At 47.2% G+C, this 16,596-nt stretch overlaps 1 protein-coding gene across 1 annotated transcript in view; it reads left to right on the top strand.

Annotated features, from left to right (window-relative positions):
* Positions 1 to 16,596, top strand: part of KCNK10 (potassium two pore domain channel subfamily K member 10) — an 87,834-nt gene that overhangs the window by 14,791 nt on the left and 56,447 nt on the right. Inside the window, exon 2 of the mRNA XM_086319338.1 lies at positions 15,801 to 15,918. Within this exon, the coding sequence (XP_086175464.1) occupies positions 15,801 to 15,918 (118 nt within the window). The remainder of the gene's footprint in view (positions 1 to 15,800; positions 15,919 to 16,596) is intronic.

Below are 16,596 nucleotides of genomic sequence, written 5' to 3' on the forward strand. Positions count from 1 at the left end.
AAGGAGGCCAGGATGTCTGGGAACTCGGGAGGAGGGGAGTATTGTGGCCAGAGTTCTGTTGGCAACGGGAGACAGACATTGGAGACAGGTAGCGGCGAAACCCTACCAGGGCCTGATGTTGGATTTCATTGTGAGAGCCCTGACTGTTTCAGGCAGCAGGTGACACGACCCAATCAATCAGCCCACTGCCATTTTGGCCCCTCACATAAAACTGGAGCGTAGCGGCCATAGTAATGAGCTGGATTTTAGTCATCCAGTCATCCATTCCTCAGCTAAACATTTACGGAGTGCCACCTATGGCACTTTGCTAAGTGTTCTGCTCTGGATTTCTGAACTGTTGTATCCTCAGAGGTGACAAAACTTAGGTCCAGGAAGAACCCTTCACGAACCCCCAGCCCCTGTCCATGGTGGTAGTCCCCTGCTTGGCCTGGAAGCATCAGATACTCACATTCGCCTCTGTGCTAGACTATGGGTCTTCCCTGGTGGCTCGGACAGTAAAGAATCTGTCTGCAGTGCAGGAGACCTGGGTTCAATCCCTGAGTCAGGAAGAAATCCTGCAGAAGGGGCTGGCTACCCACTTCAGTATCCTTGCCTGGAGAATCCCACGGACAGAAGAGCCTGGCAGGCTAGAGTCCCTGGGATCATGAAGAGTCGGACACAACTGAGTGACCAACACTTATAGACTCTATTGGCTCTTCATCATTTTCCCACCAGTCTCTTTTCCAGGTTTGTGAGCTTTTTGAGGCTGGGGCTATGTCTTTTATCAATATATCCCTTATGCCTGGCACAGTGGCTGGTCCGTGGCAGATGCTCGCAGTTGAATGAGTGGTGCTTATGTATCTGTTTTGGAGACCAAGAGCCCTTCGTTTAGGACCTTCCCAGAAGTGAATTGGAAAACCAATTTCTTTCTGTGTGCTCGGAGACCTTTCCTTCCGGTCAGGTCGTCCAGAGTACATGTCTGTGTTCTTTATGCATGAGCAGACTCTTTGGTGTTGAAAGCCCCAGAGTTTTACATACTTAGGAACATGACGATTTTAGAGAAAGAATGACTCCTAAGACAGGCACTCAGCAGCCTGTGGAAATCCTTGCTGTGAGCCGAGTTCACAGCAGGATCAGCCTTTTCCTTCTGTGACCTGGGCCCTCCCTTCTTCCAAGTGGCCATTTTTTTTTTTTTAATTGGAGGGTAATTACTTTACGGTGTTGTGTTCATTTCTGCTGTCCAGCAGCGTGAATCAGCTGTGTGCATCCGTGCATCTCCTCCCTGTTGAGCCTCCTTCCCACACCATCCCACCCCTCCGGGTCATTACCCAAGCAGCCTTTTGTGCAGGAAGTCTGGACCACAGGCAAGGCAGCAGGTGACCTCTGGTGAGTGCAGGATCGGTTCTTTGTGCCCAAAGATGCAGCTCGGGTGAGCTGAAGCCACTCTCGGCCATTGCCCTGAAGTCAGAAGGCACTGCCCCTTCTCCAGCCAGGCGGCCGTGCGGAAGATTGTTCACCGTGTGGAAGAAGGGCCTGCAGCCTCCGGCCTGTCTCTGCAGGCTCCCACTTTATTACTATTATTGTTTATATCCCTGGGGTTGTTGGTTCCGTCACGGTTTAGTGAAGAAGACCTAAAGCTTTTAAGCCAGAAATTAAAGAGCTAATGGCAATTGGCATGACGCTAGGAATTTGCAAATGTGAAGTCAGTGTTCTAAAAACACTCTCATAAAAATAAAACAAAACCCAGAAATGATTGCTGTAGTATCCACATTTATCTACAGATGTGCATGTGTTTGTTCCTTGTTTAAAGTGAAGCAAAAATCTCACTTAACAAGATTAAAAAATTTGTAATTTAAAACAATTTTAGTGGCATATACTTAAGTTCCTCTGCCTTTTCTAAACCTAGCTTGTACATCTGGAAGTTCTTGGTTCACGTACAGCTGAAGCTTGGCTTGAAGGATTTTGAGCATTACTTTGCTAGCATGTGAAATAAGTGCAATTGTACGGTAGTTTGAACATTTTTTGGCATTGTTCTTCTTTGGGATTGGAATGAAAACTGACCTTTTCTGGTCCTGTGGTCACTGATGAGTTTTCCAAATATGCTGGCATATTGAGTGTGGCACTTTAACCACATCATCTTTTAGGATTTGAAAGAGCTCAGCTGGAATTCCATCACCTCTACTAGCTTTGTTTGTAGTGATGCTTCCTAAGGCCCACCTGACTTCACACTCAACATCTACTTCTGCTTCACTGACTAGGCTAAAGCCTTTGACTGTGTGCATCAGAACAAACTGTGGGAAATTCTGAAAGAGATGGGAATACCAGACCACTTTACTCATCTCCCGAGAAACCTGTATGCAGGTCAAGAGGAATGGTTAGAACCTTACACAGAATGACTGACAGGTTCAAATTTGGGAAAGGAGCACGACAAGACTGTATATTGTCACCCTGCTTGTTTAACTTCTATGCAGAGTACATCATGCGAAATGCTGGGCTGGATGAACCATGAGCTGGAATCAAGATTGCCGGGAGAAATATCAACAACCTCAGCTATACAGAGAAGTGGTGCATAAGTGATGCGCTGTATGCATCACCATAAGTGTAAGTGTGTAAGTGTAAGTGTGTAAGTGATACACACAGTGACTCCGCTCTAACGGCAGAAAGCGAGGAGGAACGAAAGAGCTTCCTGATGAGGGAGAAAGAGGAGGGTGGAAAGGCTGGCTTAAAACTCAACATTCAAAAAACCAAAATCATGGCCTCCAGTCCCATCACTTCATGGCAGATAGACAGGGGAAAAGCAGAGGCAGGGACAGGTTTTATTTTCTGGGGCTCCAGAATCACTTTAGGCAGTGACTGCAGCCATGACGTTCAAAGACACTTGCTTCTTGGAAGCTCTGACAAACCTAGATAACATATTAGAAAGCAGAGACATTACTTTGCTGGCATAGATCTTTGCAGCAAAGATCCATACAGTCACAGCTATGGTTTTCCCAGTAGTGTGTGAAATGGATGTGAGAGTTGGACCCTAAGGACAATGAGCGCTGAAGAATTGATGCTTTTGAACTGTGGTGTTGGAGAAGACTCTTGAGAGTCCCTTGGACTGCAAGGAGATCCAAGCAGTCCATCCTAAAGGAGATCAGTTCTGAATATTCACTGGAAGGACTGATGCTGAAGCTGAAACTCCAATACTTTGGCCACCTGATGCGAAGAGCTGACTCATTGGAAAAGACCCTGATGCTGGGAAAGACTGAAGGCAGGAGGAGAGGGTGTCAGAGGATCACATGGTTAGATGGCATCACTGACTCAGAGGACATGAATTTGTAGGTCCTGTGTTAGACTCTGACGATTAGAAAAATAAAATAAAGATGATGCAAGATGCCTGCTCCCTGTCCTTCAGAAGCTTCTAGCCCAGACTTCATTGTCTCACTAGCTCGCTTATACGGTATCACTGTGGCCACATACTGCTCTAAAGTTTTCTTGTCATTTAGTCTTTACAGTCATCGTTTGAGGTAGGGCTAAGCAACTGAGGAGCAGACAAGTTAGATAATTTGCCCAAGCTTAAGAGGCAGGTAGAACTGGGCTCTGGACACAGGCAGTCTGACTCCAAACCCCCTGCCTCTTCACCAGGATGGTCTGCCCCTGTTGGGGAAACTGCGGTGGCTTGAGGCCGGTCGTTAAGAGTCCAGTGTAATTGGTGCTGGAAGGTAAGGAAGTGCTCAGGCCCCTATTCACAGAGCAGGAGTCTCCAACTCAGCCTGCGGAAGCCCCAGAAGGACCTCATTCTCCTGTGAGAAGACCACGGAAAGGAATGATTATCTGTTGGTCATGCTCTCAAGGGGCACGGCCTTGCATTTACACATAAGGATGTTGGGCTGAGTCAACAGATTCTATTTAAGAACCACAGTACACAATGTATCATTTAAGTCTGAAGTTGAGGGTTGCTTATCCATCTTCAAGGAGAACATGCCTTTTCCCTCCCTTCTTGGTAGAAATGAGCAGAAGAGATGCAAAGCTGGTTGATGAGCTCTAGCCTTACTGAGGAAGGCAGGGTTTAGCCTTTTGTCTTGTGAAAAAGGAGGATCATAGGTACAAATTCTCTGTACGTCTCCATGCTGCCCTTTTTCAGGTGAAAGAAGGTGATGTCTCAGATAAGCTTTAGCAAAGAGCTTTGCGAGGTGGGCAGAGAGTTGTCTGTGGGAGACAGGAGAAGGCCAGAGTCAAAGGCGGACTTGCAACCAGGCCCAGCTCTGTTGCCTGCTAACTACTACAAAGTGGGCATGTTTCTTTATTTCCATTGCTTTACTTATAAACAATGGGAATGATAATAGGATTTGTTATTACAGGGTTTTTGTTCGGGTTGAATAAGCTAAGGACGCATATTGTAGATCCTGGCTCCTATGAATGTTTTCATGAACGTTCTTGAGCTTTCTTCAGAGGCTCTGGGGCTGTTTCTGTTCCCGGTCTGCTCACACATCAAGCCACTCATCCGAGACAGGTGCCAGTAAGCGCTGATTCATTTTCTAAGGGGCACAGGAAATGAAATATTAATTGGGGATTAATATGGAGCACTCAAGAGTAAGGAAGAGTCCAGGCAGAAAACTGTCAACTTAAAAAGTAGTCACAGCCTGGAAGTTGAGAGTTATGTTTTATTTGGTGGGAATTTTAAGGACTTCAAGCCCAGGAGACGGCGTCTCAAGTAACTCCGAGAGAACTGTTCCAAAGAGGTGGGAGAGGAGTCAGGTTACATAGAAGTTTGCAGCAAAGGGCAGGTAGTCTGAACACTGAAAGATTATTGCTAATTTAGGAAAACCAGGTATCTCACAGAGAAGACTGAGCACTGAAGAATTGATGCTTTTGAACTGTGGTGTTGGAGAAGACTCTTGAGAGTCCCTTGGACTTTAAGGAGATCCAACCAGTCCATCCTAAAGAAAATGAACCCTGAATGTTCATTGGAAGGTTTGATGCTAAAGCTCCAATACTTTGGCCACCTGATGTGAAGAGCTGATTCACTGGGAAAGACTGATGCTGGGCGAGATTGAAGGCGGGAGGAGAAGGGGACGACAGAGGATGAGATGGTTGGATGGCATCACGGACTCAATGGACTTGAGTTTGAGTAAACTCTGGGAGTTGGTGATGGACAGGGAGGCCTGGTGTGCTGCAGTCCACAGGGTCACAAAGAGTTGGGCATGACTGAGTGACTGAACAAAAACAAGATATCTCAAGTTGAGGAATTTAGCGATTTTCTATGTATAGGAAGATACAAGAGTCTGGGGGTCCTGAAATCATTCCTTTCATGTGCATCTCAGCTCTCTGGGGCCAGCATCCTGGGATCTGATTGTTCACATCTTTAGTTCCTTACTCATCTTAGGGAGTGGTGGCAGCTTGTGGCAGCTCGATGGCTACCTGATAGCAACCATGGTTCTCCCTGGATTCAGAAAGTCACCTGTGGAGGGCTGGAATCGAGGATGACTGTGACATCCTTGTTCATTGACATGGCAGGAAGCGCTACATTCATTCACAAAGCTACAATGAGTGCAAGATAGCAGAAACATCCCTTTTTCGTGACGTGATTAATCATCTGTTAAATCTCAAGCTCTCTCCAGTGCAGTGGGGATGGAAGGAGTAATCCTCTTGGATTTTGCTCACACAGCATTGAATCAGAATTCCGGGAGCTGCTTTTTTAGCCCAGTGGAAAAAAATATATATATATTTTTCCCCAGAAATTGGGTAGACTCATCTTTGATAGGAATAATCTCAAATGCAGAGAGAGTGGGGCATGCTTCAGACATTCTCCTTAGGACCAGAGTGATTTTTCAACATCACTTGGCAAATTTGTTTCTCAGTCTGGAGAGTCTGAGTCCAAACTGAGATGAAAGAATGACAGTTAGTTCGTCTGAAAGTGTATTGATCTTTTCAGAGCAGACACATGTATCTCTGCCTCCTTAGAGTACTGGATGCTTTCAGATTTCTCTTATTTCATCCTTGCATGTAGTCAGAGAGAGAAAACTAATTCTGTGTGGTAAGGCACAATTTGAAAGGTAGAAGGGCTCCTCCCAATGTATCTTGGTCCCACATGACTGTTTGACTAGGTGAGTCATTAATATATTCCCAGGTGCTAAGGAACCGAGTTACAGAACTTCCCCCCCAGAGAAATGACCAGTACTGGTAGCGAGGAAAGCTCGCGTGCTCAGACAGTAGCTCTGGATGGGCTGTTCAGCTCACGTTGGGTCTCTCTCTCTTGCTCTTCAAACAGATTCTCTGCTCCTGCTGTCCAGTCTGCAGGTAGCCCTCTCTGTACATTTATCACCAGGCTGTAAGTAAAGCTCTGATGAGAGCCTGCTGCCTGGATCCCCTGGGGACTTGAGGAAAGGCTAATATTTGCACACAGCTGGATACTCAGGGCAGCAGGAAAGTAAACAGCACCCTCGTATCCCCCATGGCATTGAAGGTGCTTGCGCTGCCTTTTTATGCCTGGTTCCTTGGTGGGAAGATCCCCAGGAGGAGGCATGGCTACCCACTCCAGCATTCTTGCCTGGAGAATCCCATGGACAGAGGAACCTGGTGGGCTTCAGTCCGTGGGGTTGCACAGAGTCGGACACGACTGAGTGACGGAGCGTGCAGCACATGCAGGTCTTGGGGAAGGTTTGTTGATGGGAGACTCTGAGGCGGTGAGTCTATTAGGATGGCTGGTCTGCTCGGCCAGCACAGGTCCGTCTGCTGCACTGGCCGTCTGCCCGGGTGGGAGGTGGGGACCGTGTCCCTCAGTCTCCCTCTCCCATGACCTCTTGTAGACCTTTGGGGTGTCTCCTCCTGGAGGGCGGGGGCAGCCTGCTCTCTAGAGGCAGGGAACTGGGCTAAGAGGATCTGCGATAGGGAGAAAGAGGCCCACAGAGGATGGAGGGAAGCTGCCTTCCTGGCATTTAGGGTGATAATCCTCCGGGTGCCAAGGCCGAGCATCCGCTTGCTGGCTTGGCCAGGCAGGAGATGTGTGATCATGGGCAAGGTCCTCGTTCCTCTGTCTCTTGTGTCCCTGGGGGATGCCTATGTTACAAGTCACTATGAGGGTTCACTGAATTAATCTATGCACTGGCAAGTACTTAGATTCCTGTTATTATTAATATCATTGGGTACGGGATGACAGGGCAGGCTGTCTGAAGTCATATATCCATCAAAGAGTTCTGACAGCAGCCCTGGAGGCAGGGTCCTTTATTTAAAAACCTTTAATAGATGTATGTGGCCGCGCTGGGTCTTAGTCACAGCATGCGGGCTCTTTTGTTGCAACATGCAAAGTCTTGGTTGTGGGCTAGCTCCCTGACCAGGAATTGAACCCAGGCCCCCCGGCACTGGGAGCACAGAGTCCTAGCCACTGGCCCACCAGGGAAGCCCCTCCTTCATTTTAAAGACCAGAAAACCGAGGCTCGGGGAAGCCGAATACCTTGCACGGGCTGGAGTGTGCACTTTCCCCTTAAACCTTCCCCGTGGCAAGAGGAATATATGAAGTGCTGATACTCTTTTTCTGCGCTGAGGACTTCTTGGAATCAAGAGGCGCCTCGCTGGGAGGTGGCTCCCCGCTGTTGTCTGAAGGACGTGTATGGTGTGGTTCTGCCCTGGGATGTGAAGCAGCCTTTCCATTCACTTCTGCTGCTGAAATATTGATATGTGAAATGCTTCTGAAGCAGGAGAAATAAAAAGCCACCGCGGCAAACAGATTAATTTTATACTTCCCTTTCTCACCTGGGGCCCCTCCGCCGCAGATGTGCGGTGACCTGTACCCTGTTGTGGGGCTTGGAGTCATTAGGGGCACTTCTCAGCTGTGATGACTGCGGGTGCCCACCGCCTTTCTCGGTCTCCCAGGGCCTGTGGCTTTCCTTCTCTCCTCTAATGGCTGAAAGCGCGCCTGCTCTGAGGACATTTATGAAACCACTTCCCCTTCCCCCCACCTTGCCTCGACCCCTGGCTGAACATCTCCTTCCTAAATCCCTCTGCTGACTGTGCCCTCCTGACATGAAGAACGCGGAAGGCCTGGAGCCACCCTGTGCCCTCGGACGAGGTCCTTCCCTTTTCCCCCCGCTCTGTAAGCATCAGGAAGAAGACCACGTGTCCTGCAGTCCGGCTGACTCACGACCCGAGCCGCTCTGCCCCTGCGAGTGCGGACGCTAGATCAAACCGTCCCCGCGGTCGTTGGCGTTGGTGCGGATGCCTCCGGTCGGCCGCCTTCCTCGGTCTCAGACAAGCCGAGTGATGACTGGTCCACCTCTGTCTGTCTTCCTCCCGGTGCCGCGTGAGGAAACAGAGAAACAGATGATCTCACGGGGTGCACAGATCACAGGAGAAAAGCCACAGACAGTTAGTGGTCCCCCGAGGGCCGTGGTTCATCCCCGAGCAGCACTAAAGCTCAAGATGGTATCACGAACTGCCTGAAACTCTGATTTAGGCAGCCCGGCCTTGCCCCGAGGGACGCCGGCACGGGGAGCCTGGTGGCGCGCCTCCGGGGCTCCTCACGCCCCTTCCTTCCCGTCAGCCTCAGACCTGCCTCGTCTGTGAGAGGCTGCAGTCTCCCTGTTCCCCCTTTCTGGGGGTCCTGATGCAGGAGAGGTTGGGGGTGGAGAGGGCAGGAAAGGAGGAGAGTCCTTTAGTCACTTGTTTTCCAGTTTCACTGAGATTAAATTGACATTTTAACCGGGTGGAAGTTGAAGGTTTACCATGTATTTATTTGATACACGAATTTATTGCAAAATGATGACCATGGCATTAGCTAACGTCTCCGTTACACACTATATATATGTGTGTAATACACTATATTATGTGTGTAATACATTACACACTATTATGTAATATACACTATGTAGTGTATATATACACTACTATACATATGAATATTCTGTAATAACTTCTATGGGAAAAGAATCTGAAAAAGAATGGAGATATGGAGGTGTGTGTGTGTGTGTGTGTGAGAGTGTGTGTGTGTATGGACTCTCCAGGTAGCTCAGTGGTAAAGAATCTGCCTGTTGATGCAGGAGATCCAGGAGAGGTGGGTTCGATCCCTGTCGGGAAGATCCCCTGGAGAAGGAAAGGCAACTCACTCCAGTATTCTTGCCTGAAAAATCCCATGGACAAAGGAGACTGTTGGGCTTGAAGTGAAGTGAAGTGGCTCAGTCGTGTCTGACTCTTTGAGACCCCATGGACCGTAGCCTGCTACACTCCTCCGTCCATGGGATTTTCCAGGCAAGAGTACTGGAGTGGTTGCCATTTCCTTCTCCAGAGGATCTTTCGGACCCAGGGATTGAACCCAGGTCTCCCACACCGTTGGCAGACGCTTTACCATCTGACCCACCAGGGAAGTCATGAGTTGGGCATGACTGAGCGCTCATGTCTGCACGCAATGCTATACATATATCTGATTCACTTTGCTGTGAATCAAGAATCTCCATTCTTTTTCAGATTCTTTCCCCATATAGGTTATTACAGAATATTGAGTAGCATCCTGTGCTGTCCACTAGGTCCTTATTGATTATTTTATATATGCAGTAGTGTGTATATGTTAATCCCAAGCTCCTAATTTATCACCTCTCCCCAGGTTTCCCCTTTGGTAACCTTAAGTTTGATTCCCAAATCTGTGAGTATGTTTCTGTTTTGTAAATAAGTTAGAAACAGATTATTTTAGATCCGTACGTGTTCACATTCAGTCGGGTCTGACTCTTTGTGACCCCATGGACTGTTGCCCACCAGGCTCCTCTGTCCACGGGATTCTCCAGGCAAGAACACTGGAGTGGGTTGCCACTTCCTACTCCAGGGGATCTTCCCGACCCAGGGACTGAACCCGCATCTCTTGCATCTCCGGATTGGCAGATGGATCCCTTACCAGCTGCACCGTTTTGGCCTCTTTGATGTCAGCACACTAACCGCTGTCATCACCTTTCATTCACCTGCTTTTTAAACATAGAACAATCCTTATATTTCTTGGTGCTGGGTTGCTCTCTTATGTTTGTATTACAAAGAAATAAGTTGCTTTCCCTTCGCACTGCTGGGAATACCATGTGCCTACATTTATTACTATAGTTTGTTCACTCATTTCCTATTGACTGAAGCATTCATTTATGAATCCCTTGCTGGGTGGGTATTGGAAATTCTAACTTACAGGCTATAAAGGAAATTCAAAAAGGGGTAGAATTAAATTTTAAAGTGATGCCTTCTAATTTGTAGTATGCTTTTCTTGAAACTCTCACATCCCATCTAGTATAATTATCTCCTTGTGATTTTCAGAAGACCTCTCTGAACTTGGTTGTGGGTGAACTTGTGAACACATGATGCTCCTTGAGCCTGAGATTGTGGCTTTAGATGATGCTGATGGGAGTTGAACCTCAAACCTATAACTGGTCTTTGAAGCCAGACTGTGGCTCAGTTTCGTCATTTTGTTAGCAACGTGCTTGGCCATTTCTAATGAGCTGGCTTATCTTCGCTTTTGCAGCCTGCATGGAGACGGAAAAAAACTTAAAAGCAACTGCTTTTCATTTTAATAGCCTTTACTTGAGTTCAAACAACTAAGATTATTAGAAAATACTTTAGAAATTTAATAAAGTTAGAATTATGAATTCAATCAGTAATATGGAGTTTAAAATGATGCCGTTGATTCAAGTGATAGCAGCCCATTTATACTGGTTTTCCCTGTAGGTATATAACCTACAGATTGTGGATTCTTTTTAATCCTGGTTGTTTGCTGGAGTCTTTCTGATCTAAAAGATCTAGACAGTATCACACCTCATTCCTGGGCTGGGGGGATCCTCTAGTCTTACCAAGAGCTTGGTGACTTGGGAGAGGCCTTCTTTTCTCCTGCTTGTTTCTGCTTGTAAATCATATTCCAGCCCCCTGTGCCCTTATATTTAAACTCACTTCCCCAAAGCATCTGCTTGTAGAGCCCACTTTATTGAAGACTTGGGGGCACAAGAGAGGGATTTACATCCGAGATCTGAAGCAAGTTAAACTTGGGTACCAGATGGACCTGCTTTATTTAAACAATTATTTGCCTGTTTCTGGCTGTGCCGGGTCCTTGTTGCCGCGAGGGCTTTCTCTAGCAGAGCAAGGGCTACTCTGTTACGGTTCGTGGGCTTCTCACCGCGGTGGCTTCTCTTATTGCACAGAAGCTCTTGGCGAATGGGGCTTCAGCAGTCGCAGCCTGTGGCTCAGTATCTGTGGCGCACAGGCTTAGCTTCTTGCTGGCATGTGGGGCTCTTTCAGATCAGGGATTGAACCGTGTCTCCTGTGTTGCCAGGCGGATGCTCTACCACTGAGCTGCCAGGAAAGCCTGGACCTGCTTGTTAGAAGTCTTGGGCATTGCAGTAACTGAGCTCAGCTGACACTTGTCTGTTTTGCTCTCCTCTTTTCCTTTTTTATTCCCCCAGTGCTTTCCCTCTCTTTTCTCTCTTCCCTCCCTCAGGCTCTAAAATCCACTTTTCCCAGTTTTTATGTATTCTTTAAATTTTTAGTGCTGAGCCGTGGAGCTGTCATCCGCTGCAGCAGTCCAGTGAAGTCTGATGCTCTATCGACATGTTCAAGGAAGCAGTCTAGTTAGAAATGACTGCTTGGGCCTTCCTTGGTGGTCCAGTGGTTAGGACTCCTCGAAGGGAGTCGTGGGTTCTATCCTTGGTCGGTAAACCAAGATCCCACAAGCCACGCAGTGTAGCCAAAAAAGAAGAAATGACCACTTGGGAGGTCTCTTCTGTCTAAATTCTTGGACAGTGACAAGCCTTCTCCCTCCTCTGTGTCTGGAGGTGAGGACAGGGTTGGTGAGTGTGACTGTGTTCAGGGTACCATATGCAGAAGAAAGGGCAAAACCCCAGGGCTTTGGATCAGTCTGGGCTTGAATTCTGAACCCTCCTCTTCCTGGCTGTGTGACCGCAGACGGGGTACTTGACATTCCTGAGCCTGTTTCCGTATCTTGAAAGAGAGAGGTAATATGACGTGCTCACAAGTGTAGAAAGAATAGAATAGAATAACACACAGGTTGTGGAAGGGATTAAAGGGAGGAACGCTTCTAGAGCACCTGCCTCAATGCAGACACTCAACCAGTGTTAATTTCCTTTCCTTTCAAGTGATAGATTCTTTCCTTGAGGGTTACATATGTAAACATTAAATATTTATCAATTGCATAATTCAGAGAAAAGAAACTTGAAAAGGAATCTTATGTTGGATTTTTTTTTGATGAAGCCAATAATTACCCCTGCTTGTCTTTGCTGCACATCTGTCTATATGCGGCACTGGGTCTGCTTTGGATGTCAGTGTGCTGTCCTTAGCACAGGGAGGATGGATTGAACCCAAACTCTTTTCACTGCTTCATAGAAGTTGTAAATATTAGGTATTGATGCTGTGATCTGAGGCCACTCAAGTGACTGGGCTCTAGAGCTGTCCCTGAGGTGGGCCCATCAGAGCCGAATCGATGATGAAGAGATAAACAAAGCTGAAGGCCTGTGGTTGGTCTGATGGCACTCACAGGAGAGTGAAAATGGGTATTTTACCAGCAGAAAGAACTCACCCTCTGTCTTCTATCTGAAGCAGAGGATTGCAGAGCCACCAGTGAAGAAGTGACCTTTGTAGATCAGGCTGATTTAAACCTCGGGCAAAGACACGTTCCATGCAGCTGGATTTTAAGTTCTGGGCTGCCAGGTTTATGTTAGAAACAGTGGCTAGTGTAATATTTCATGTTCTTAGAGGCAGGAAAGAGTAAAGACTTGAACAAAAGAGGTTTTTTCCTTTTGTCAATTGTCTAGTGAAGTGTGAAGTGAAAGTCACTCAGTCGTGTCCGACTCTTTGTGATCCCATGGAATAGTCTATGGGATTCTCCAGGCCAGAATACTGGAGTGGGGATCTTCCCAACCCAGGGATCGAACAATTTGCCAAATGCAGTCAGTAGTCTGTTTATGAACAACTGTGAGCTAAGAATGGTTTTGCATATTTAAAGGGCTATAAAAAGAAAGGAAAACTACACAGCGAAAACCACATGTGGCCCGCAAAACCTAAAATATTTACTGTCTGGCTTTTTCTGGAAACGGGTTTGATCCCTGGTCTAAAGAGTTGGAAATATCTCAGATCAATGAAGGCAAAACGTAACTAACAATGGTTGACTTTTTCAGTTGTCATCTAATTTGTGGCAACCACTGTCTGCTCGTTTTAACAAAGCTTGCTGCTGCTAAGTCACTTCAGTCGTGTCCGACGCTATGCGACCCCATAGACGGCAGCCCACCAGGCTCCTCCGTCCCTGGGATTCTCCAGGCAAGAACACTGGAGTGGGTTGCCATTTCCTTCTCCAATGCATGAAAGTGAAAAGCTCAGTGAAGAAAAGAAAAGTGAAGTCGCTCAGTCGTGTCCGACTCTTAGTGACCCCATGGACTGCAGCCTACCAGGCTCCTCCATCCATGGAATTTTCCAGGCAAGAGTACTGGAGTGGGGTGCCACTGCCTTCTCCGTTAACAAAGCTTAATGGCCATTATTTAGGATGAATATAATCACATCTCAATGTTAATTGTGTCTGGCAGTATCCACGTGGGGTTATTACAGTTTTCGGCAGAGAGTGGAGTCTCTCTTCCTTTCTAGAAGTAGCTCATGTTTCTGTCACCTCCCTGGGAAGCCCCCAGCTGTCCCTTCTCCACCACGGCTCACCTGCTTGAAATCTCCTCCTACCCTCTCCCCTGGCTTGAAAGAGGTTGGCAGGGCCTACTCGGGAAGAGCTGCGGAGGGATTGTCCACCTTGTTCTGTGCACGCTGAGACTCTGGAAGGATCTTCAGCAGCGGATGTGTGATCAAAGACCCGTGACTTGTATGTGATGAAGAGGTATAAGTTCTGGGCCTAGGCCGTCCATGGGGGCGGAACCTGAACAAACAACCTCCTGGAAGAATTGGGGCCCAGATTAGACCCTGAAGGAGGGGCACCTTTGTGGGAGAGCAAAGCAGAGGTTCAGGTGTACGAGGGGATGTCTCCTAGAGGGTCCTGCCCAGGGCTGGAGGCTTTTCCAGTCATGTGAGCTGGGGTTGGAGCGTCAGTGTGGCCAAGTCATTGGGAATTTTAAAGTGTATGAAATTCCAAATCCAGTAGCCAGTGAGGAGTCACTGTCATTTATTTTAAAAAGGAGGTATGTGTGTGTGCGTGTGTGTGTGTGTTGGGGGGACAGTGAAATGACAGTCACACAGTTGGCAGCTCTTTGTTAAGCCTTGCTCCAGTGCTGGGCACCCGGTTACATCAATCATCTAACTTCATCCTCACAGTAACTCTGTTGGGGGAGGAATTATCACCTCCAGTTTGCAGATGAGGAAATCTAGGCTGAGAGGGGTGAACATAACTTGCCCGAGGTTCTGAGGTCCTAGCTCCCAACTCCCGAAACCAACTCAGGGGAAACCAGTCCAACAAAACAGGCAAGAGAGGAAAGGAACTGAAATCCTGTCTTCCAAGAACGACCGCTTTGGGGGCCAGTCCTCACAGACCGCTTTCCGTGGATACTCAAGACCTGTGCGTTCTGCGTAACCTGTGCCAGGACTGGGTAAACCCTGCGTGCGTGCTCAGTTGCTTCACTCGTGTCCTTTGCAGCCCACCGGGCTCCTCTGTCTGTGGGATGCTCCAGGCAAGAATGCTGGAGTGGGTTGCCACGCCCTTCTCCGGGGGATCTTCCCGACTAGGGACTGAACCCGTGTCTCTCACGTCTCCTGCATTGGCAGATGGGTTCTTTACCACTGAGCCTCCTGGGAATCCTACACCTGCACATTTTACATAAATGACAATATAGTATATATCAGGTTCCCCTCCCATTTAAAACTAATTTTTTACTTTTAATAAGTGAGTGTATAGTGTTATAAAAATTCTACTAAGTAGATTTGAAGATCTAATTGGCTTTACTCAATGATTTATGAATTGGGCAGATCTCATCTAGCATCTGGAGGCATGCTCCCAGGGTCTGTACAAAATGGACGGTTTTTATAGGACAGAGAACTATTATGAAAAAAATGTCATATTTAGTGAAATAACTCAGACAGAGAAAGATAAATAGCACATGTCATTTATGTGTGTGTGCTAAGTAGCTTCAGTCATGTCCGACTCTTTGTGACCCTGTGGACTGTAGCCTGGCAGGCTCCTCTGTCCATGGGATTCTCCAGGCAAGAAGACTGAAGTGGGTTGCTCTTTCTTTCTTCAGGAGGTCTTCCCGACCAGGAATTGAATTTGCATCTCCTGTGTCCTGCATTGGCAGGCGGTCTCTTTACCAGTAGCACCACCTGGAAAGCCCGATATCATTTATATGTGGCATCTAAAGATAATACAAAGGAGTCTATATATAAGGTGGAAATAGAGTCACAGACACAGAAAGCAAAGCTGTGGTTACCAAAGGGCCACGTGAGGAGTATGGGGTTAACGGATGCAGACTACTTTGCATAAAATAGATGAGCAGAGGGATTTAGCAGATGGAGCTGTATTCTTGTAAGGACCTATAATGGAATACAATAAAAAAGAGACTGAATCACCTTGCTGTACACCTGAAACTAACATAGTATTGTGACTCAACGACACTTCATCGAAAGAGAAAAAGTATTAGAAAGATCACAGTTCTGGAGCAGGTTGAAGCTGCAGTGGAGTCAGGTGTTCAGCGCGGGTTTGGTGCTGTGCGGTCCGGCACAGGCGGTGGGGTTCCGGGCTGCGCTTTCCTCTCTAACTGCAGTATTTCACTTTGTGACTGTGCTTTTGTCCGCATACCCTGTCGTCTAGAGATCACTGCAGGTTCTTGAGCAAGGGAATCTTGATAAACTTCTTAACTGAGTCTCATGCTTTCTCACTTTCCTTGCAGCACGCTCTTGACGCGGACAACGCAGGAGTAAGCCCAATAGGAAACTCTTCCAACAACAGCAGTCACTGGGACCTGGGAAGTGCCTTTTTCTTTGCTGGAACTGTCATCACCACCATAGGTATCCATGTGTTTGCAAGTATCTTTTCCCCGGCAGGCCCTCCTGAATAATGGCACTAAAATCAACAGTTCGTCCGCATAGAATCCACGACTGCCGGGGGTTCGGAGGAGGCTTCCCAAACACTGTCAAGTTATCACAGTACTTGTGTGGTGGCTTTCAATAAAAGCCAAAGTAGAATGAACTGTTTCAGTTTTCAAAATGAAAGTCTAGGGGACCTTTAGTTTAAATGGACCTCATGGGAAGGTTAAAGTGAAAAAAATCAATCTCTGAATTGGTCAGTTGAACTCAGATTGCTCAGCTGAGTTGAAATTCCTTTTTTAAAAGTGTACTTATTACAGTTATTCATGAAGGTACCAAACTGTTCTACAAAGTTTGTTATGAAAAACAGCAGTCTCTGCCCGTCTCTCTTTTTTTAACCTCCCCTGGATACATTGCTTTCATCCCTTTTGCTTGATTATTTTGATATTCATCTCCATGTCTTTAAATATCACATTTGCGCTGCACTTCCCAAATTTTATTTTAGTGATGATTTCTTGACTTCCCATTGAGGAAGATGAGGAATTAGTTCCCTTTCCTCATCCCTGCCCACCGTAGAAGGGCTCTCTTTCCGTCCTCCTTCCTTCCCTGTGGTTTAATTAGATCAAAAGTGAATGTTTGCATTACTTTGCTGGGTAAATG

Source organism: Bos grunniens, chromosome 10 (assembly GCF_055505025.1).
Source record: "Bos grunniens cultivar Pamir isolate PY7600 chromosome 10, Bosgru_T2T1.0, whole genome shotgun sequence".
Taxonomy (NCBI): domain Eukaryota; kingdom Metazoa; phylum Chordata; class Mammalia; order Artiodactyla; family Bovidae; genus Bos; species Bos grunniens.